The 22,073-nt window shown below is 42.5% G+C and overlaps 1 protein-coding gene across 7 annotated transcripts in view; it reads right to left on the bottom strand.

Moving 5' to 3' along the window:
* Positions 1–22,073, bottom strand: part of CCSER2 (coiled-coil serine rich protein 2) — a 239,519-nt gene that overhangs the window by 178,207 nt on the left and 39,239 nt on the right. For 6 of the 7 annotated variants that reach the window (XM_038744236.1, XM_038744235.1, XM_038744238.1 and 3 more), the window contains 2 exons: positions 17,190–18,660; positions 14,151–14,353 (listed from right to left, as the gene is read on the bottom strand). In XM_038744236.1, coding sequence (XP_038600164.1) covers positions 14,151–14,353; positions 17,190–18,621 — 1,635 coding nt within the window. In that variant the 5' untranslated portion in view covers positions 18,622–18,660. The remainder of the gene's footprint in view (positions 1–14,150; positions 14,354–17,189; positions 18,661–22,073) is intronic. The other variant, XM_038744239.1, reaches the window with a different exon arrangement.

The following is a 22,073-nucleotide window of genomic DNA, read 5'->3' as shown; positions in this document are numbered from 1 at the left end:
GCTACAGTGCAAACAAGTGGCAGAGCCAGGATTAGAACCCAGGTCCTTCCCACTCTTTTGTGTCTATTTCCTGTCTCTTCTCCCATTTCTTATTCTTATACTGTGAGCCCAAGATCAGCTCTAATTTTTACCTGTGTATTTTTTCCCAGAGCAAGGAACAGTGCTCTGCACAAAGTAAACACTCAATACCGTTACTACTACTTCCACCAACTTACTTTACAGTTAGCATCAGAGAAAATATTTCACCCCAATTTCTGTAAATGCTTTGTCTCTTTGTTTTAAAAAGTTCAACCTGAATGTGTGAGCTGTAAATCCTGAGGCATTCCTTTATTCTACTTCCACTGTTAATTCTGTATAGCCATATGATATTTCTAGTATAAGATCATCATTGCCGTTTCAATTTCAGATGTCCTGCATTTTCTCAACTAATCAAAAAAATCTCCATTTTGCTATTCCCCTTTTTATTGAAGCAGTTACCTCTTTGATCTTTGAACATAATAATGACTCAATGATTCCCTTTTAAAATTCAAAAAACCTTGAGGGATATCTAATAAGCATGCACAATTAACCTTCAACTACCTCCTATTTAATACTATCGAATACTTCTTTGATTAATTGCAATCAAGCATGAGTTAACAAAATTCAAAAATGGGAATTTAATCACCTTTGTGATTAATTTTTTAAGTCACACCCAATGACGGCTGCAGAACCAGGTTCACCTACCACACTTTCAGTCAAGTACTTCTATATTATTTTAATATGAACTCCAAAAAAATCTTGTTAAATCTACTGCCTACAGTAATTTTGCAACATGCCATTACACTTGTCCCATAGAAGATACCATTTAATACTCCGATTTTTGTATATACGATTTGAAATATATTTATGGTGTAAAGGGGGAATTTTTATACATCTTTCGAACTGTGACATCCACGGCACTTTTTTTCAATATTTATTATTATTAATAATAATAATAATAATGGCATTTACTAAGTGCTTACTATGTGCAAAGCACTGTTCTAAGCACTGGGGAGGTTACAAGGTGATCAGGTTGTCCCACAGGGGGCTCACAGTCTTAACCCCATTTTATAGATGAGGTAACTGAGGCACAGGGAAGTTAAGTGACTTGTCCAAAAATCACACAGCTGATAACTGGTGAAGCTAGAATTCGAACCCATGACCTCTGACTCCAAAGCCCGTGCTCTGGCAGCAACTGTACAACTACGGTCAGGTGTGTGTGACAACTGGCCCAGGCAGAGTACAAAGGGTTGAATTCCAATTACATTATTGTTTTACTTTGGTTAAAAATTACGGATAATTTGTGAAATCAGCCTGGACACATTAATATTTAAACTACTGCCATTCTCCTAAAACAGTTGGTCAATAAATATTCCTGAATATAGCAATGAACTGCTCACAAATGTGTGCGTATGCACAGATTTACATACAGAATAAATGGAGTACTTCAAAGCTCCTTCAATATTTGGGGTTTGTTAGCTATTGGATTTGTGGAAAAGTAGTAACGGGAAAAGGGGAATAATGAAATGGGGCTCCCAAACATTCATCTTGTACTCAGCCAGGAGTACACCTATCATCCAACACAGAGGGTTGCTAGTGCTATTTAATAATAATGGGTAGTATTTGCTGAGCACTTATACACTAAGCACTGGGATAATCAGGTTGGATGCAGTTAACATGGGTCAGAGTCTAAGTAGGAGGGAGAACAGGTATTTAATCCCCACTTTACAGATGAGAAAACAGAGGTGCATAAAAGTTAGGTGATTTACCCAGGGTCACACACCAGGCAAGCGGCAGAGCCGGGATTACACCTCAGATGAGTGCTTTTTTCACTAGGCCATGCTGTTTCTCAAAAGGTTTTAAAGGTTTTCAGCAGGCAAGATTCTATAACCTAAACACTTCTGTTATTTAACCACTCTTTAGATTAAGGAAATTTTCATTAAACAGGCTCATTTGCAGCCTTTCTTCTTTTTTTTTGGTTCAAATGCACTGGTCAGTTCTCCTTACATTTGAAATTTACTTCATTATCCATGTGGAAGTTCTCCAAGACCCTTCTGCTGCCTGCTTCCTTTAACTTCTCAACTCCACTGACCTCCTCTCCTCCTCCACCTCACCCATTTGGATACACACTCCAACTCATCAGCTCTAGTCACTGTTCAATCTTTACCAACTCTGAAGTTCCTCTATATGACCATGACCTCCTCATCTACCTTTTCTCCCACAGACCCACTCCCCACAAGAGCCATTCCCCAACAGAAACCCCCGATCTCTTGACCCCCTCCAATTTTCTTAAGTCATCAAGCTCCATTTGGTCTCCATCCCCGAACTACCTTCTCTTGCCCTACAAACCAACATCCTCAACACCACCCTCGACACTCCCTCGCTCCTCTGTCCTTCCACTGATCTTATACCACTTATGCGCAGCCATGGATCACCTACATAGTACACTTCTCTGATCCTGCAGAGAGATGCCGGCAGAAATCCAGAAACTAGGCCAACCTCAGGCATCTCAAACTCAACCTCACCTGTTTTAACTCTGCCCTCTCCTCCGACCAGCATCATTACTGACTCCCATACACCACTGCCCACGCCAGCTGTTTCAGGTATTTCACTCCTTCCTCAAACCCTCGTCCCCTCAGTTTTTACCTCAATGACCTGGTCACATACTTTACTGATACAACTGAAACCATTAGGCATGATCTCCCTAAAAATCTTCTCAGCTCCTCTCCAGTCCCACCCTCCTCCTGCCCATTCTTCAACTTTTCCATCTTTCCCAGCTGTATCTCAAGAGAAGAGCTCCTGCCTCCTCTCAAAATCTACCTCCTCCATTTGGGCCTCTGACCCCATCCTTTGGCAACGTATCAAGACATTTGACCCCTTCTTTCCCCTCTCTCTGAATGCTGTCTTCAACTGCTCACTCCCCAAAGACTCCTTCCTCACTGCTTTAAAACATGCCCATTATCCCCTACCTTAAAAAGCCCTCCTTTGACCCCATGGTTCCCTCCAGTTAACACCCCATCTCCCTCCTACCACTCCTCTTCGCACTCCTGGACAGAGCTGACAACAACCACTGCATTCACTTCTTCTCCTCTAATTCTCCTTGACCTCTTCTAATCTTTGAATCCCCTTCACTCCAAAAGGAAACTGCCTTCTCTAAAGTCACCAATGACCTCATTCTTGCAAAATCCAAGGGTTTCTACTCGACCCTAATCTTCCTTGACCTCTCATCTGCCTTTGACACTCAACTATATTCTTCTTTGAAAATATGATTCATTCATGCAATCGTATTTATTGAGTGCTTTTGTGTGCAGAGCACTGTACTAAGCACTTAGGAAGTACAAGTCGGCAACATATACAGTGCTCTGCACACAGTAAGTGCTCAGTAAATACGATTGAATGAATATAGAGACGATCCCTACCCAACAGCAGGCTCACAGTCTAGAAGGGGGAGACAGACAACAAAACAAAACATGGAGACAGGTGTCAATACCGTCAGAACAAATAGAATTAAAGCTATATGCACATCATTAACAAAATAGAATAGTAAATCTGTACAAGTAAAATGGAGTAACAAATCTGTACAAATATATATACAAGTGCTGTGGGGAGGGGAAGGAGGTAGGGTTGGGGGGGTTGGGGAGGAGGAAAGGGAAAAGGGGGCTCAGTCTGGGAAGGCCTCTTGGAGGAGGTGAGCTCTCAGTAGGGCTCTGAAGGGAGGAAGAGAGCTAGCTTAGCAGATGTGTGGAGGGAGAGCATTCCAGGCCAGGGGGAGGATGTGGGCCGGGGGTCGACGGTGGGACAGGCGAGAACGAGGTACAGTGAAGAGGTTAGCGGCAGAGGAGCAGAGGGTGCAGACTGGGCTGCAGAAGGAAAGAAGGGAGGTGAGGTAGGAGGGGGTGAGGTGATGGAGAGCCTTGAAGCCGAGAGTGAGGAGTTTCTGCTTGATGCGTAGGTTGACAGGCAGCCAGTGGAGATTTTTGAGGAGGGGAGTAACATGCCCAGAGCATTTCTGCAGAAAGACGATCCGGGCAGCAGACTGAAGTATAGACTGAAGTGGGGAGAGACAGGAGGATGGGAGATCGGAGAAGAGGCTGATGCAGTAATCCACTCAGGATAGGATGAGAGATTGAGCCAGCAGGGTAGCAGTTCGGATGGAGAGGAAAGGGCGGATCTTGGATATGTTATGGAATTGAGACAGGCAGGCTTTGGTGACGGATCGGATGTGTCAGGTGAACGAGAGAGAGGAGTCGAGGATGCTACCCAGGTTGCGGGCTTGTAAGATGGGAAGGATGATAGTGCCGTCTACAGTGATGGGAAAGTCAGGGAGAGGGCAGGGGTTGGGAGGGAAGATAAGGGGTTCAGTCTTGGACATACTGAGTTTTAGATGGGGGGCAGACATTCAGATGGCGATGTCCTGAAGGCAGGAGGAGATATGAGCCTGAAGGGAGGGAGAGAGAGCAGGGGCAGAGATTTGGGTGTCATCAGCGTAGAGATGATAGTTGAAGCCATGGGAGCGAATGAGTTCACCAAGGGAGTGAGTGTAGATAGAGAACAGAAGGGGACCAAGAACTGACCCTTGAGGAACCCCCACAGTAAGGGGATGGGGGGGGGGGGAGGAGGAGCCCGCAAAGGAGACTGAGAACGAACGGCTGGAGAGATAAGAGGAGAACCAGGAGTGGACGGAGTCTGTGAAGCCAGGGTTGGACTGCGTGTTGAGAAGAAGGGGGTGGTCCACAGTGTAAAAGGCAGCTGAGAGGTCGAGGAGGATTAGGATAGAATAAGAGCCGTTGGATTTGGCAAGCAGGAGGTCATTGGTGACCTTTGAGAGGGCAGTTTCAGTGGAGTGTAGGGGATGGAAGCCAGACTGAAGGTGGTCAAGGAGAAGGTTGGCACTGAGTAATTCGAGGCAGCAGGTATAGACGACTCATTCTAGGAGTTTGGAAAGGAATGGTAGGAGGGAGATAGGACAAAAACTAGAATGGGAGGTGGGGTCAAGAGAGGGTTTTTTTAGGATGGGGAGACGTGGGCATGTTTGAAGGCAGAGGGGAAGGAACCAGTGGAGAGTGAGCGTTTGAAGATGGAAGTTAAGGAGGGGAGGAGGGAAGGGGAGAGAGATTTCATAAAATGAGAGGGAATGGGGTCTGAAGCACAGGTGGATGGGGTAGCACTTGAGAGGAGGGAGGAGATCTCATCTGAAGATACTGCTGGGAAGGATGGGAGAGTAGTGGGGAGTGTTCATTCATTCGTTCATTCAATCGTATTTATTGAGCGCTTACTGTGTGCAGAGCACTGTACTAAGCACTTGGGAAGTACAAGCTGGCAACACATAGAGATGGTCCCTACCCAACAACGGGCTCACAGTCTAGAAGGGGGAGACAGCCTGGGGGTTCGAGAAGGGGGAGGAGTGACTTTGGGGAGCTCAGACCTGATGGAGTTAATTTTACTAATGAAGTAAGAGGCCAGATCATTGGGGGTGAGGGATGGAGGGCGGGGAGGAACAGGGGGCCTGAGAAGGGAGTTAAATGTAAGGAAGAGCTGATGGGGATGATGGGCATAGGTGTCAATAAGGGAGAAGAAATAGTTTTGCCCGGCAGAGGAGAGGGCAGAGTTAAGGCAGGAAAGGATAAACTTAAAGAGAACAAGGTTGGCTTGGTGTTTAGACTTTTGCCAGCATCGTTTAGCAGCCCGAGCATAAGAGCGGAGGTTATCTAACCTTGGCTTCACTAACACCATCCTCTCTTGGTTCTCCTACCTCTACATCTGCTCTTTCTCAATCTCTTTCTAAGGGACCTCCTCTGCCTCCCAACCACTAACTTGGACTCAGTTCTGCATCCCCTTCTATTCCCTAGGTGCAACTACTCCCTTGGAGAACTCATTCACACCTACCTCTCTATGCCGAAGATTCCCAAATCTACCTCTCCAGCCCTGACCCCTCTCCTTCTCTGTAGTCTCACATTTCCTCCCACTTTTAAGACATCTCTATTTGGATGTCCTGCCAACACCTCAAACTTATCATGCTCAAAACAGAACTGCTCATCTTCCCACCCAAACCCTACCCTCTTCCCGTCTTTCCCATCATTGTTGGTAACACCACCATCCTTCCTGTCCCAAAAGCCCATAATCTTGGCATCATCTCTGATATCTCCCTCATTCAACGCACATATTCCATCTGTCACCAAATCCTATCAGCTCTACCTTCATGACATTGCTAAAATCCTTCCTTTTCTCTCCATCCAAACTGCCTTTCATTCATTCATTCATTCATTCAATTGTATTTATTGAGCATTTACTGTGTGTAGAGCACTGTATTAAGCGCTTGGAAAGTACAATTTGGCAACAGATACAATCCCTACCCAACAGCGGGTTCACAGTCTAGAAGGGGGAGACAGACAACAAAACAAGAAGACAGGCATCAATAGCATCAAAATAAATAGAATTATAAATACATATTAAATAGAATAACAAATATGTGCAAATATACACAAGAGCCGTGGGGCGGGGAAGAGGATAGAGCAGAGGGAGGGAGTAGGGGTGATGGGGAGGGGAGGAGGAGCAGAGGAAAAGAGGGGCTCAGTCTGGGAAGGCCTCCTGGAGGAGATGAGCTCTCAGTAGGGCTCTGAAGCCTCCCAGCTTCCTGTCTTTTTCCACTCCAGTCCCTACTTCATTCTGCTTCCCAGATCATTTTTTTCTGAAAAAAATTTCAGTTCTTGTCTCCCCACCCCTCAAGAATCTAGTGGTTTCCCAACCACCTCCACATAAAACAAACACCTCACCATTGTCTTTAAATCACTCAATCAGCTTGCCCACTCCTACCTTACTTCTCATTCATTCAATCGTACTTATTGAGCGCTTACTGTGTGCAGAGCACTGTCCTAAGCGCTCGGGAAGTACAAGTTGGCAACATAGAGAGACGGTCCCTACCCAACAGCGGGCTCTTCTCCTACCTTAGCTTGCCGATTTCCTACTACAAGCCAGCCCACATGCCTCGCTCCCCTAATGCCAACCAACTCACTATACCTCAGTCTCTATCTCACCTCCAATTCCGTGTCCATGTCCGCCCTCTGGCCTCCCTCCCCCTTCATATACAACAGACCACCTCTCTCCCCATCTTCAAAGCCTTAATAAAGTCACATCTCCTCCAAGAGGCCTTCACCAACAAAGCCCTCATTTCCTGCAGTCTCTCTCTGTTCTGAGACATCTATGCACCTGGATTTGTATCCTTTACACAACTGACATTCACACCACCTCCAGACTACAGAAATGAAGTACAAATTCGTAATTTATTTTAATATCTGTCTCCTCCTCTAGACTTTGAACTCTTTGTGAGCAGGGAACATGTCTACCAACTCTACTGTACTCTCCCCAAGCTCTTAGTACACTGCTTGGCACAAAGTAAGTGCTCTATATATACCACTAATTGATTTAAAAATATTAATTCACTCCCTAAGCCAATTCAACTCCAGACAACCCAGTCCCAACTACATTTACTTCTCAGCTGTAATATTTTCCACTCCTTTATTAAGATTTAAAGACCATGGTAAGGAGTTTGTTTAATGTGGAGGTGAATAGGAAACCACTACAGAGTCTTGAGGAGTGGAGACACAATGCTTCTCAGGAAGACTTCTAGCTCTCATGGTTCAAATAAGGTAATTCAATACTACTTAAAACAAAATATCTGACAGTCAACTTTATTAATATTTCCCCAACAAATTGAAGGAATAATGATAAAGCCAAAAAAATCATTTTGTACTATACAATCTCCCTGAGGGCCAGGGACTTGGCCTCATTCTCACCTATGCATTTTTCCCCAGGACTTATAGGGCTCTGAACAAAGTACATTCTTACTAATTAGCATTAATCCTCTATTTAATTTCATTTTTCTCCTCAAACTGGTTCTGAAGGAAAAGGAAATACTACAATAGTTCAATTTATGGGCAAGTTAAAGAGACAAGCAAGATTTTTCCTCCAACGTCCACCTCAAAATTGAAATGCTTCAGGACTCATGATTTTATCTCCTGTATAGTTACTGCAAAGAACACCACCAGATGTGTCAGATATTTAACCCCCAATAACAGCAAACTTCCACAATTACGCAGGCGGAGAGCCAATTCTTGCCAGCTGCTACCTTAGTAAAGCACAGATGAACAAATGTGTAATAAAATGTGTGAACATCAGGAAAAATGGAACTCGAACTATACAATAGGGTGTTATGAGCATTCAAGCGGAGTTTTGCTCTCTGTTCCAAATGCAGGATGACTGCTAAATTAAATTAGAGCATTTTAAAGCCAACAACAACCAAGTACAAGTCAAAGTTATGATGATATAGACGCAAACAGAAGAGCAATATACACTGCTTCAAATGGGTGGGGTGAGTCAGGATGTCAACTCATAAAGCAGATCTGGGATCATCCTGATGGACTCATTTTTTTTTTATAACAATAACTGAGGCCAATCCTGAGGGTCAGGGGTGGGGGATCCAACAGATCACAGTTTGGGGGTTTATTTTTGATTAACCAGGTAACAAAATGCAGTTTGAAAACTTAAAGTAATTCAGAAACCATAAGTCCACTATTGCCTGTACTGTAAATAACAACAAAAGTTATGGTATTTTTGAAACATTATGTTCCAGGGCACTTTGCTAAGCACTGGAGTAGGTATAAGAAAATCGCAACAGACATAGCACCTGTCCCACTCAGGGATCATATTCATTCATTCACTCATTTATTGAGTGTTTACTGTGTGTAAAGCACTGCACTGTTTGGGAGAACACCATATAACAATAACCTGACACAATAAACAGACTGACATGGGAAGCAGAAGCAAATGAAAGTAATTAAGATTTGGAGAGGAAGGAAAAGGGAAACAATTAAGTGGGGGACCTAATCATTTCTTTAGCACTTTGATACTCCAGCTCTATAACACTTGTGTAAATCCATATGCTTTATTATTCCCCTATTCATAATTTAATGTCTATCTCCCCCTCTAAGCTCCTTATGGCCAGGTATTATGTCTACCAACTGTTGTACTGTACTTTCCCAAGCGCTTAATACAGTGATCTGCACAATCAATTCACGGTATTTATTGAGCACTTACTATGTACAGAGCACGACCACCAGCAACAACAACAAAAAAAAAACCAACAGGTGTAGGGGAAGGGGTGTCCCAGAACATGTGAATTAGCCCTAGAGGGTGGAGTCTGGAGAAAAAGACATTTTTTTATACTATTTGTTAGGTGCTTACTATGTATCAGGCACTGTACCAAGTCAAGTTGTCCCACACAGGGCTCACAGTCTTAATCCCCATTATACAGATGAGGTAACTGAGGCCCAGAGAAGTTAAGTGACTTGACCAGGGTCACACGGATGACGAGTGGAGGGCTGGGATTAGAACCCAGGTCCTTCTGACTCCTGGGCCCGAGCTGTTTCCACTAGGCCAGTGTTTTGGGGGGTTTTATGGTATTTGTTAATTGCTTAATATGTGCCAGGCACAGTACTAAATGCTGGGGTGGATAACGATAATAATAATGATGACGATGGTATTTGTTAAAAGCTTACTATGTGTCAAGCACTGTTCTAAGTGCTGGGACAGATACAAGCTAATCAGGTTGGATGTAGTCCATGTCCCACATGGGGCTCATAGTCTAAAGCCCCATTTTACAGAAGAGGTAACTGAGGCACAGAGCAGTGAAGTGGCTCGCCCAAGATCACACAGCAGACAAGTGGCGGGACTGGGATTGGAATCCAGGTCCTTCTGACTGATTCCCAGGCCCATGCTGTACCCATTAAGTCATGCTACATGAGGTCAAAGGAGGATGCGTATAAATTAATAAGTGTTTTACTAAGAATCCGAGGGACTCTGAATTAATCCTGAAAATTGATGTAGAAGGGTTCTATGTCTGCACTCACTCAATCCCATCAAAAGGAAGGGCCACAGAATATCCCTATTGGAAAAGTGTGGGAAGAGGGTGAATGAAGCCCTCTTCATTTCCATTGGGATTCCACACCAAGAGGTAGACTCAAAAACAAAGACAGGCATAGAATGGGACACAAACATTAGCAGAACAAGGAATAATCTTTGTTTTAAGAAGGTCCCTGCAATGTTGCTGTGGAGTTCTTGCAAATCAGAGAAACACAGGCTTGGCAAAGTTAAAGTTTCTATGAAACAAATGTCATTTTCCCCTTTTTTTCTCCTGGAATGAGAAAAACATTTTTCCATCCAGACAAAAATTAAATAGAAAATAGAACATAGACATATAAATTAAATAGACTGCAAGCCATATTGTAAGCTCCTTGAAGGCAGGGATCGTGTTTATCAACCCTACGGTACTCTCCCAAGAGTTGAGTACAGTGCTCAGCATACCGTAAGTGCTCAATACCACTGATTGAGTAGAATTAGCTAAAATTTTCTCCTCTAAGCTCACGAGGCAACCGATCAATAATTAAATGGTATTCATTGAGTGCCATTTGGGAGTTTGGGAAAGTACAGTACAACAGCATTGATAGACACATACCTTACCCACAATGAGCTTACAGTCTAAAGTCTACAGTTTCTAATCAAAAAACAAAAGAACCACTTTTATTTGAAAGTACACAACTTTGAACTAGAACACTATTGTCAGCTGCAGAAGTAATTTTTCAGAACAAAATGTAATGTACATAAAATTGTCAGCAGATATAATGCCTGAAAAACTCATTTTTAAAGTTATTTCTTCTGAGATTTTGCTAATGAGTAATTTGTTTTGCTTCATTAAACACTCAGTCACAGATTCTGACTAATTAGCTTAAAGAAACTTACTTTCCTCTTTGCTCTTAATGAATGAATCTTTCTATGTATGAGTCATGGCAGTTTCCAACCACAATAAAAAAAAGTCTAGAAATGTTCTTCCTGACAATACTTACCTTCACATAACTCAAATATACTCAACTTTCTCTGGAATAACAGGGATATGTAAATTAAACTGTGTAGAAACTTAACATTAAGTTTCAAAATCTAGATGAGTGATGTAACAAAAACTTACCATTTAACAACTGGTTGAAAGTTTTGAGTACAATGAAATGGCAATCTTTTCTGATCAATGTCTGAATTATTACTAAATATATAGCATATATAAACCTGCCATCACAACTGGCACCCTTCTCAGACAGGAGACTGAGAAGCTAAAAACTGGATGGCACTGGGGAGTTATATTATTTTCTCAATTTAGAAGTACACAGGAAAATGATAAAAATTAACGTAGACAGGTGAATTCTAGTTTCGGTCAATGTCCGTGTAAATATAAGTCAAAAGTTTCCATAATGAACTGGGAGCTTCTAGAACAAATGGAGAAAAATAGAAACTGCTATGTCCTACTAATAATTTGGGGGATTTCAACACAAGAAACTGCATCTGACTGAAAAGTACATAAATGTAAATCAAGAAGAAACACATTTGGGCCACAAGTTGTCTCCGTATCTAGAAATTACTGTTCACCCAATAGTCTTTGATTCTGTTTTTCCACAATATTAAATGCAGTCTGTATTCCAATTAAACTCTAAAAATCTAATAAAGATCATACTGTCTGGTCAACATGCTAAAAAAAAAGAAATGATGAACAACTAACAATTAACGTATATTATCATATTAATAGCCAAGCAATAATGGAGTTGAAAACTGTTCATATATACTTTAGAAAATAAATGGCAATAAAAACTTTCCAGAAATTTTAAAAAACAACTTTACTAAATGATTAACAATAAAAAGCTTTGGGAGGAAATAATTTAGTATACTTAAAATGTAAAACAGGATAACATTCACCAAATCTCCACCATTTATCCTGATGTCCCTGCTGTTACTCAAAGAACGAGAAAAGAGATCAGTGAAACACCATTCTAGCCAAAATACAACAGATATGCCACAGTCTTCTGACAACTTGTTCCTCCTGGAAATCTAATAAAGGGAAAAGGAAGTTAGCCCAAAACTCTAAACTGAAGCTTCAGAATATTACCTCACAAAAGGAGGGTATAAACTCAAAATAAACTAAAGGAGAGTGGGCTAAAACACTGAATCAGAGTAACAGCAGTATTACAAACTCTAGTTTAAACAAGGTCCACAATTTTAAGCTTTTCTGGAATGGTGAGTTGACTCTACCATCACGTTGTTTCAATATTTTACAAATTTAGGCATTTTATCTGCTTCTCCTTGCCCCTCAATTACCTATAATGAGGATATGAATTTGATGGGGTTAAATTATACACTTCAGGGAGACTTCATCAGGTTTTGTTTTGTGGGGGTTTTCTTTTGAGTAAAAATCGTGTTTAGATTTCAAAAACTGGAGTTTCATCTTAGCTCTTATTTCTACGCTTCACTCACAACTATATCTACACGGCAAGTTTTCTTTCAGTAGTATTATTTGTTTATGGCACTGAAAATGACAAATGCTGAAACAAACACATACCGCTACCTGTTGCCATAATTTAAGGTTTCCAACTCTGGAATCAATCCAAACCTTAATGATATTCATTCATTCCCTCATTCAATCGTCTTTACTGAGCACTTACTGTATGCAAAGCACTGTACTAAGCACTTGGGAGAGTACAGAATAAACAGACCCATTCCCTGCCCACAACGAGCTTAAAGTCTAGAGCGGGGGAAACAGACATTAATATTAAAAATAAAATTACAGATATGTGTATAAGTGCTTTGGGGTTGGAAGGGGGGAAGAACAAGGGGAGTAAGTCAGGGCAATGCAGAAGAGAGTATGAGAAGAGGAAATTGGGGGGACTTACGGAAGGCCTCTTGGAGGATATGTGCTTTCAATAAGGCTTTGAAGTGGAGGACAGTAATTGTCTGTCAGATTTGAGGAGAGAAGGTGTTTCAGGACAGAGGCAGGACATAGACGAGGGGTCAGGGATGAGATTGGCAAGATCGAGGCACAGTGAGAAGGCTAGCATTAGAGGAGCGAAGTGTGCGGGTTGGGTTTTAATAGGAGAGTACTGAGGTGAGATAAGAGGGGGAAAAGTGACTGAGTGCTTTAAAGCCAATGGTGAGGAGTATTTGATGCAGAGGTGGATGGGCAACCACTGGAGTTTTTTGAGGAGTGGCGTGACATGTCCTGAATATTTTCGTAGAAAAATTATCCAGGAAGCAGAGTGAAGTACGGACTGGACTGGGGAGAGGCAGGAAGCGGGGAGGTCAGTAAGGAGGCTAATGCAGTAATCCAGGCGGGATAGGATGAGTAACTGCATTAACGTGGGAGCAGCTTGGATGGAGAGGAAAGAGCAGATTTTAGCGATATTGTGAAGGTGGGACCAATGGGACTTAGTGATGGATCTATATGTGAGTTGAATGAGAGAGGGGAGTCAAGGATAATGCCAAGGTTATGGGCTCGTGAGACAGGAAGGAACAATCCCCAAACCTTGATTTTGAGGCTGTGAGAATAATAATAATTATGGTATTTGTTAAGCGCTTACTATGTGCCAAGCACTGTTCTAAGCGCTGGGGAAGATACAAGATCATCAGATTGTCCCACGTGGGGCTCACAGTCTTAATCTCCATTTTACAGATGAGGGAACTGAGGCACAGAGAAGTTAAGCGGCTTGTCCAAGGTCACACAGCAGACGAGTGGCGGAGCTGGGATTAGAACCCATGTCCTCTGCCTCCCAAGCCCATAGGCTCTTACCACTAAGCCATGCTGCTTCTCTCAAAAGCACAGTAAGCAAAAATTGACTACGGGTTTTCGTTTCCCAGGGGACCTTCAGGGATTCTATGTAGTACTGGTGCCTAGTTTAGTGTCAACGGTTTTTCAACTCCAAATTGTGCTGGAAATTGCTAACTCAGACAAATATCCAAGTATTGATTTAAGAATAAAGTTTAAGACACCTCATCCATAAGACATACTACGAGTGTTTTAGAAAGTTCTAATAGATAAGAGCAATTTAAGGTATGAAATTTTAATGACCCTGTACTTTCCATGTTATGTACCCTCATTCTTTAGCAACTTAATCCCAAGTGGGCATCTTGAGGGCCTTGAAAAACAGTAACTAAATGAAATTCCAATCCTAAAGGCATGCAGTACTCTAAATGATCAAACGTATAAATGCTTGGTTAAAAAAACACCTATGAGAAATGAACTAAAAATTTAAATTTGTACATACTATGCTGTTCATTTCTGAAGACTCATAACTTCCACAAGGATGGACGCTTCCAATCGGCTCCAAACCTTCTTCATCCCACATGTACGTGCCATCGGAGCTATCGGATGGGGAAAGCTCAAATGAAGAACTGGCTCTGTAATCCGTATCTGGGGAAATCAGGTTATTCCCGGTAGTGTGTTTGGTGCCTTGACTCCTATCTTCCACTGATTAAACAAAGATACAATAGTTATTGATCCATGAAAATGTAACAATTAAATGCTCATATCCAATTCACTCTAAAACCCACCAAATGTTATTAAAGAAAACTAACGAAATATTAGTCAGCAAAGGGTATCCTTCAAGTCTTAAATTTTATTTAAAAACACCAAATACTCTAGAATAAATACAAAAACACTAGAAAAATATCATTTTCATTTATGCAGTAATTCTAAGGTGACAAAAACCAAAGCTAGTTGAACAAGATATTTATTTTATCATTTAAAGCACTTGATATTCACCCCAACTTCAACACCACAGAACTTTTGTACATATTGGTGATTTATTCATATCAAGTGCTTAGTACAGTGCTGTGCACACAGTAAGCACTCAATAAATACGACGGAATAAATATGTATGCCTGTCTCCCACTCTAGACTGTAAGCTCCTTGTGCACAGGGAACGTGTCCACCAACTCTGCTGTATTTAATTCTCCCAAGTGCTTAGTAAAATGCTCTGCAAACAGTAAGCGCTCAATAAATATAACTGATTGACCGGTCTGTTGCTGAATCTTGGAAGACAAGCCTATTCAAGAAATGCTCCTCTATGGCCAGATGACCCAGCACTGTATTTATTGGTGGAGAAAGACCCATCTCACTTCTGTCATCATATCTTTGGGGTTAATTGCTGTGTATTTGGTTTTTCTGTTAAGCACGTACTATGTGTCAACCACCGTACTAAGTGCGGGGATAGATACAAGATAATCAGGTTCCACATGGGGCTCACAGTTTAAGTAGAAAGGAGAATAGGTATTGAATCCCCACTGTCTAGATGAGAGAACTGAGGCACAGACAAGTTAAGTGACTTGCCCAAGGTCACATGGCAACTAAGTGGCAGCGCCAGAATTAAAACCCAGGTCCTCTGACTCCTAGGCTCATGCTCTTCCCACTAGGCCATGCTGCTTCTCATAAAATCTTTCCCATCATAGGAGGGGTTCATCTTTAGCAAGTCCTCAGTAGTCATAATGGGCATGATGGAGAACTTCCTCTTCCTCCTTCAGCTGAATCTCAGGATTACCAACTTCAAATGAGGTTTCTTCTGGGATACACTATCTAGTCTGACCATCTGAGTCCTAAGGGCTGATGACTAACAAGAAGCAGTGACTGCTAAGCAACATGTCTCAAATAGTGTGGACTCTGAATTTGCTCACTCAGTCCACCTGGTAGTTGAAAGGGGGAAGGTGGGGGGATCACAAGGCAAGCAATTCAAGAATTTGGCTTCATATAATCAGCCCATCAATCACAGGATACCCTTTTTGAAGGAGCTTTTCATAAGGAATAACTATGTCCCAGTCCTCTTTGGATAGTCCACTATTATGACAGGCAGGGATTTAAAGAAATGCCCTGTTTTTAGTAATTTTATATGTCACTTGCTGCTGAAATGGATCAGTTAAATTTTCTTTGATTCCCTTCCATCACTGACTGCAATTTGCATCTCAATCTCTTGAATCAACATGGAACATAAAATCAGAACTTTACCCTTTGTGAAGTAGCTTCAATTCCAAAACTAACAGCCTCTCTAGGTGTTACTAAATGTTCATATTTACAATCCAATATCCAATTTCAAGAAAATCAGATACTGCCTCGCAAAATGAAAAAGGCAGTGCACGATTCAAGCAAGCATGTTGTTACGAAAGCTGCAGAGATTTAAATCAGACTCTTTCAAGTTCATTAAAAGATTAGGGAAACACCCAATCTACAGAACTGTTAACCTCTTGAGTAAATGGATTTCAATTTAGTTCATCAGGAAATGTGTTTTTTTTTTAATAAGGGTTTTCACGAAAAGACAAGAAACTGGATGAAACAGAAGTCAACAACCCAACTGTCTTGCAAATCGCACTGCTGTCACAGTGATGATGAAGCCCTAGGGTCAAAGGGGCTGGCTATTTCATCCACCACCATTTTTTTTAGTGAAATTCCTGATATTGAAGTGAAGCGTCTATGACAGGTGAATCCACCTCCCCATGAAGACCGTTCAAAAGGCAATCAACTGGTATGGAGAGAGAAATCAATTTATTTGTCAATGACTAAACAGCCATCAGTTGAAAATAACATTCACTGATGAGTGAAAAGGCTGTATGTAGTGACCCTGTATGTAGGTCTAGGTGCACTTGCAGGAAGCATACAGCTCTCGGCTTTAATATCCATCCATACACTTTCTGTAAATCGGTCTGCATCTCGGCTCCAGGCAGGTGGTTGTTCTCATCAGTAAGCCAAGATGTGGTCCAACTTGTGATAATAATAATAATAATAATAATGGCATTTATTAAGCACTTACTATGTGCAAAGCACTGTTCTAAGCGCTGGGGAGGTTACAAGGTGATCAGGTTGTCCCACGGGGGGTTCACAGTCTTCATCCCCATTTTACAGATGAGTTAACTGAGGCTCAGAGAAGCTAAGTGACTTGCCCAAGGGCACACAGCAGACATGTGGCGGAGCCGGGATTCAAACCCACGATCTCTGACTCCAAAGCCCGAGCCCTTTCGACTCAGCCATGCTGCTTCTCTACTTCCCAAGTGCTTAGTACAGTGCTCTGCACACAGTAAGTGCTCAACAAATATGATTGAATGAACGAACGAATGGTCAGATGTAGAATAAAACTGCGGAAGTACGAAAACTGTGAGATCAGGAATTGCAAATACAGCACAAGTCTTCTAGAATTTTTTCATTCAGGTCTTGTGCCACAAAATTACTTTGAATTACCATAAGAAATACTTTGAATGGGTTAAGTGCCAGCTTCAGAAACATTTCCATAATTTAAGACACAAACATTAAAGACAATTACCTGACATACTTATATCTGCCCATTCATCTGTTTTTTCCTTTTCTTTTTTTGTATCGCAAGATTTCACTGGTGGTGTGGTTCTCCCCTCTTCTTCTTTGATAGAGTCCTCTTCTGGTGTTAGCTGAGTTTTGGTTGAGTCTTCTATATCTATAAAGTCATCACTGAAGTCCTCACTCATGTCATTCTTGTCAGAAGATGACAAAGATGATATGGATATTTCATCTACGTCATCACTCAGGTACCTGACCTTAGGCTCATGTTTCTCCAAACCATCATCCACGATGTGGCTCCCTTCCTTTCTTTGACTGCCATTTTCGATGGAGTCATTTTCCTTCTCGGTTGTTCTACTATCTGCCAGGATTTTAGAGTCTTCCTCTGGGCATATGTTAGCAGCTGAATTTTTATTACCATCCACTATGCTCTTCCCAATAAACTGAGATCTGTTGGGCTTCAGTAGAGAAGGTCGACTCATCCTAAATCCCAGAGACGATGATCCGCCCGAGGCATTCGTTAAGGTGGGCTTCTTTAAACCAGAACCAGGTAAAGCAGCAAAGGGTCTATTAAACCCATACCTCAAATGTTCATTTCCATTGAGTACCTCTGATTGCCTTGCGTTTCTTGACAGCAAAGTTGGCCTTGGAGGGGGTCTGATGGACAGCTGTTGGTTTGGATAAGGCCTTGTAAGATCCACAGCTCTATTAAAGGAATGTGATCTGGTTATGGATGCCGGTGGCAGTAAAGGATTTGGGATGGAATGTGAAAAACTCTGTGACCTTACCATTTTTTCACACGGGAAAGATTTACCATTGTCTGTGGACTGGGCTAAGCTTTCTCCTGAACTGCTCCTAGCAGCATAAGAGTTTGCTCTGGGCCTCTGCAAGCTTATAGTAGGTCTATTTCCATAGAATCCATTTAGGTGAGATTTGGGAGCAGCGAGTCCTGAATATGAAGTCCTTCCTAATAACGTACCTTTGGTGAATTTTCCCGAACTAGACAGTCCTGGCAGAGACTTTTGGGTAAGCTCCTCTGAAGATGACACAAACATGTTGGATGGTTTTGTTAACTTTGAAGCAATTAAAGCAGTATTCTTCACACACACCTTATGTCCATCTTTACCAAATGCTCCTGGAGACTGAAGGTGCTTTACTTCATCAGTTACTTTGTCATAAGGACGTTGGACAGGGTTGGGCTCGTCGGCACTTTGATCACTGAGTTGATATTTATTTGATTTTCTCCAGTTAAACGGGTAGGAAGACGTATGAACTGAGCCATTTTGTCTGATGCAATTTTTGCCACTGCTGCTCCGATAATCCCCTGATAAGTTAACAGCTGTTCCATTTGGCATTGGCTGCAGGGTACTTCCTACAGATTTTGTTCCATATTTCGGTAATCTGGAAGCCAGGGATGCCTTGAGCTGGATTTTTTCTTCCATGAGCTATTGGGTGCATTGGTCCTGGGTAGCTGGCAAAATCTGAGGGAGTAAAAAGGTAGAAGAGTCACCATATCTGAATGTGCTCAGTTAAAATGATTGGAGTGTTGTCAACATGAGTGGTTTTGCTTTCACTTTCTTATACAGTTGGAACTACAAATGTAAACATCAAAGTCCAGATATATCAAAAGGAGGAATCCTACTGATTTCTTGTATATCTTCCCTGGTTCATTCAAAGCTGAACTTTGCACATTCTCATGGTCAAACCACTTGACGTATCAAATTTTAACCACCTTACTAATACTCCAAGCAGTAACGTTGAACAAGAAAGTAAGTACAGCACTGACATTGTGCGCTCGTTGTGGGCAGGGATTGTCCCTCTTTATTGCTGTATCGCACTTTCCCAAGAACTTAGTACAGTGCTCTGCACATAGTGAGCGCTTAAGAAATACGACTGAATGAAGCAATCAATCTCAGTGCCTAGGAAGTCACAGATGTCTAATGAAAAGGTAGATTCATTCAACTCATTCAATCGTTTTTACTGAGCGCTTACTGTGTGCATGTGTGTGCATTCTTTTATCCTACTGATAATGGGAAGTCTCCTAGCCCACTGATATGGGAAGCAGAGGCAATGAAAGTAATTAAGATTTGTAGAGGAAGGAAAAGGGAAACTATTAAGTGTGGGACCTAATCATTTCTTGATCACTTTGATACTCTCTTCAGCCCCCAATACTTCCCTAAATATCCTTACACTTTACTAGCCCCCTACCCAAAATTGATTTTAAATAATAATAATAATGGCATTTGTTAAGCACTTACTATGTGCAAAGCACTGTTCTAAGCGCTGGGCAGGATACTATGTGATCAGGTTGTCCCACGTGGGGCTCACAGTCTTAATCCCCATTTTACAGATGAGGGAACTGAGGCACAGCGAAGTTAAGTGACTAGCCCAAAGTCACACAGCTGACAACTGGCAGAGTCAGGATTTGAACCCATGACCTATCCAACCTTGGCTTCACAGACCCTGTCCTCTCCTGGTTCTCCTCTTATCTCTCCGGCCGTTCACTCTCAGTCTCCTTTGTGGGCTCCTCCTCCCCCTCCCATCCCCTGACTGTAGGGGCTCCTCAAGGGTCAGTTCTTGGTCCCCTTCTGTTTTCTATCTACACTCGCTCCCTTGGTGAACTCATTCGCTCCCACGGCTTCAACTATCATCTCTACGCTGATGACACCCAAATCTACATCTCTGCCCCTGCTCTCTCTCCCTCCCTTCAGGCTCATGTCTCCTCCTGCCTTCAAGACATCTCCATCTGGATGTCTGCCCGCCATCTAAAACTCAATATGTCCAAGACTGAACTCCTTATCTTCCCTCCCAAACCCTGCCCTCTCCCTGACTTTCCCATCACTGTTGACGGCACTACCATCCTTCCCGTCTCACCAGCCCGCAACCTTGGTGTCATCCTTGACTCTGCTCTCTCGTTCACCCCTCACATCCAATCCGTCACCAAAAACTGCCAGTCTCACCTCCGCAACATAGCCAAGATCTGCCCTTTCCTCTCCATCCAAACCGCTACCCTGCTGGTTCAATCTCTCATCCTATCCCAACTGGATTACTGCATCAGCCTCCTCTCTGATCTCCCATCCTCCTGTCTCTCCCCACTTCAATCCATACTTCACGCTGCTGCCCGGATCATCATTGTGCAGAAACGCTCTGGGCACGTTACTCCGCTCCTCAAAAATCTCCAGTGGCTACCAGTCAACCTACTCATCAAGCAAAAACTCCTCACTCTCGGCTTCAAGGCTGTCCATCCCCTCGTCCCCTCCCACCTCACCTCCCTTCTCTCCTTCTCCAGCCCAGCCCGCACACTCCGATCCTGTGCTGCCGCTAACCTCCTCACCGTACCTCGTTCTCGCCTGTTCCGCCGTCGACCCCCGGCCCACGTCCTCCCCCTGGCCTGGAATGCCCTCCCTCCTCACATCCGTCAAGCTAGCTCTCTTCCTCCCTTCAAAGTCCTACTGAGAGCTCACCTCCTCCAGAAGGCCTTCCCAGACTGAGCCCCCTCCTTCCTCTCCCCCTCCCCTTCCCCCCACCCTACCTCCTTCCCTCCCCACAGCACCTGTATATACGTTTGTACAGATTTATTACTCTATGTATTTTACTTGTACATATTTACTATTCTATTTTATTTTGTTAATATGTTTTGTCTTGTTGTCTGTCTCCCCCTTCTAGACTGTGAGCCCATTGTTGGGTAGGGACCATCTCTATAAGTTGCCAACTTGTACTTCCCAAGTGCTTAATACAGTGCTCTGCACACAGTAAGTGCTCAATAAATATGATTGAATGAATGAAGGAATGACTCCAAAGCCAGTGAGCTTTCCACTGAGCCAAGCTGCTTCTCTAAATGTCCATCTCCCCCTGTAAGCTCCTTATGGCCAGGGATTGTGTCCATCAATTATTGTATTGTACTTTCCCAAGTGCTTAGTATAGTGTTCTGCACAATCAATAGTATTTGGGTGCTTACTAAGTACAGAGCACTGTACTAAGCACAGAGTGTGCACTCAAATACCATTGACAGACTGAAAATGATGTGGAAGGCCTCTGTTAACAGCTAAAGCAGAAAAAAAAATTTTGTTATAGTTATAACTTAATTAAGGCCTTCCAAATTTTTTCTCCTAACCCAGCACTCCAGCAGGCCATGAAATTACGGAAATTTTGATAGAGAACCTATATGAAAGGCAGAACTTTGTTCCTTTTCCCATGTGAGAAATTAGAAAAACCAAACACCAGAATCAATTCCTGGAATTGGAGCAGGTTAAACCCGAAGATTATAATACTTTAACATTTCTGCCTGTCATTCCAAGAACTCCTCCTGGGTATTTTGAGAAGTGGGTTCCCCTAATATAGGTATAATGCTAATTACAATTTAGGATTTGTTTAAAAAAAAACACCACCACATTGCTCAAGGAGTCTATTTTTGACCTTATTCAAAAGACGGTACTACACTCCCCAACCAAGCAATCAGCTTTGATCCAGAGCTCGATTATTAATAAATGCTGCCTTCTGGAGCATTTGCTAAATGAATATAATTTATATTTCATGGCCCACCCCCAGAAATCCAGGATATGGCTTCACTAACTACTGCACCCGCAATTCTAGTTAGCTTGAGCAAAGTGGCTGGCCTACACGAAAAGAACCCTACGGAATTGCTTCATACTTGAATTCATCACTGCTGGGGGAAACTGCCATAGACTCCACTGTACAGCCCCCAAAACAAGCTGCCTAGTTAACGGTGACAGCTTAAATTCTCTAAAACTAAGGAAGCATGCTAAAATCCCAAAAATGAATACAGAGCTTTGATAAATCACTAAATGATATTTATTAAGCACTTCCTGAGTGCAGAACACTGTCCTAAGTGCAAAGAATCTGGGTAAACAGGGTGGCAGGCTTTTGTACTTAA

Source organism: Tachyglossus aculeatus, chromosome 3 (assembly GCF_015852505.1).
Source record: "Tachyglossus aculeatus isolate mTacAcu1 chromosome 3, mTacAcu1.pri, whole genome shotgun sequence".
NCBI classification, from domain to species: domain Eukaryota; kingdom Metazoa; phylum Chordata; class Mammalia; order Monotremata; family Tachyglossidae; genus Tachyglossus; species Tachyglossus aculeatus.
The sequence above is the reverse complement of the archived record's forward strand: the minus strand, read 5'-3'. Positions and strand labels throughout refer to the sequence as shown.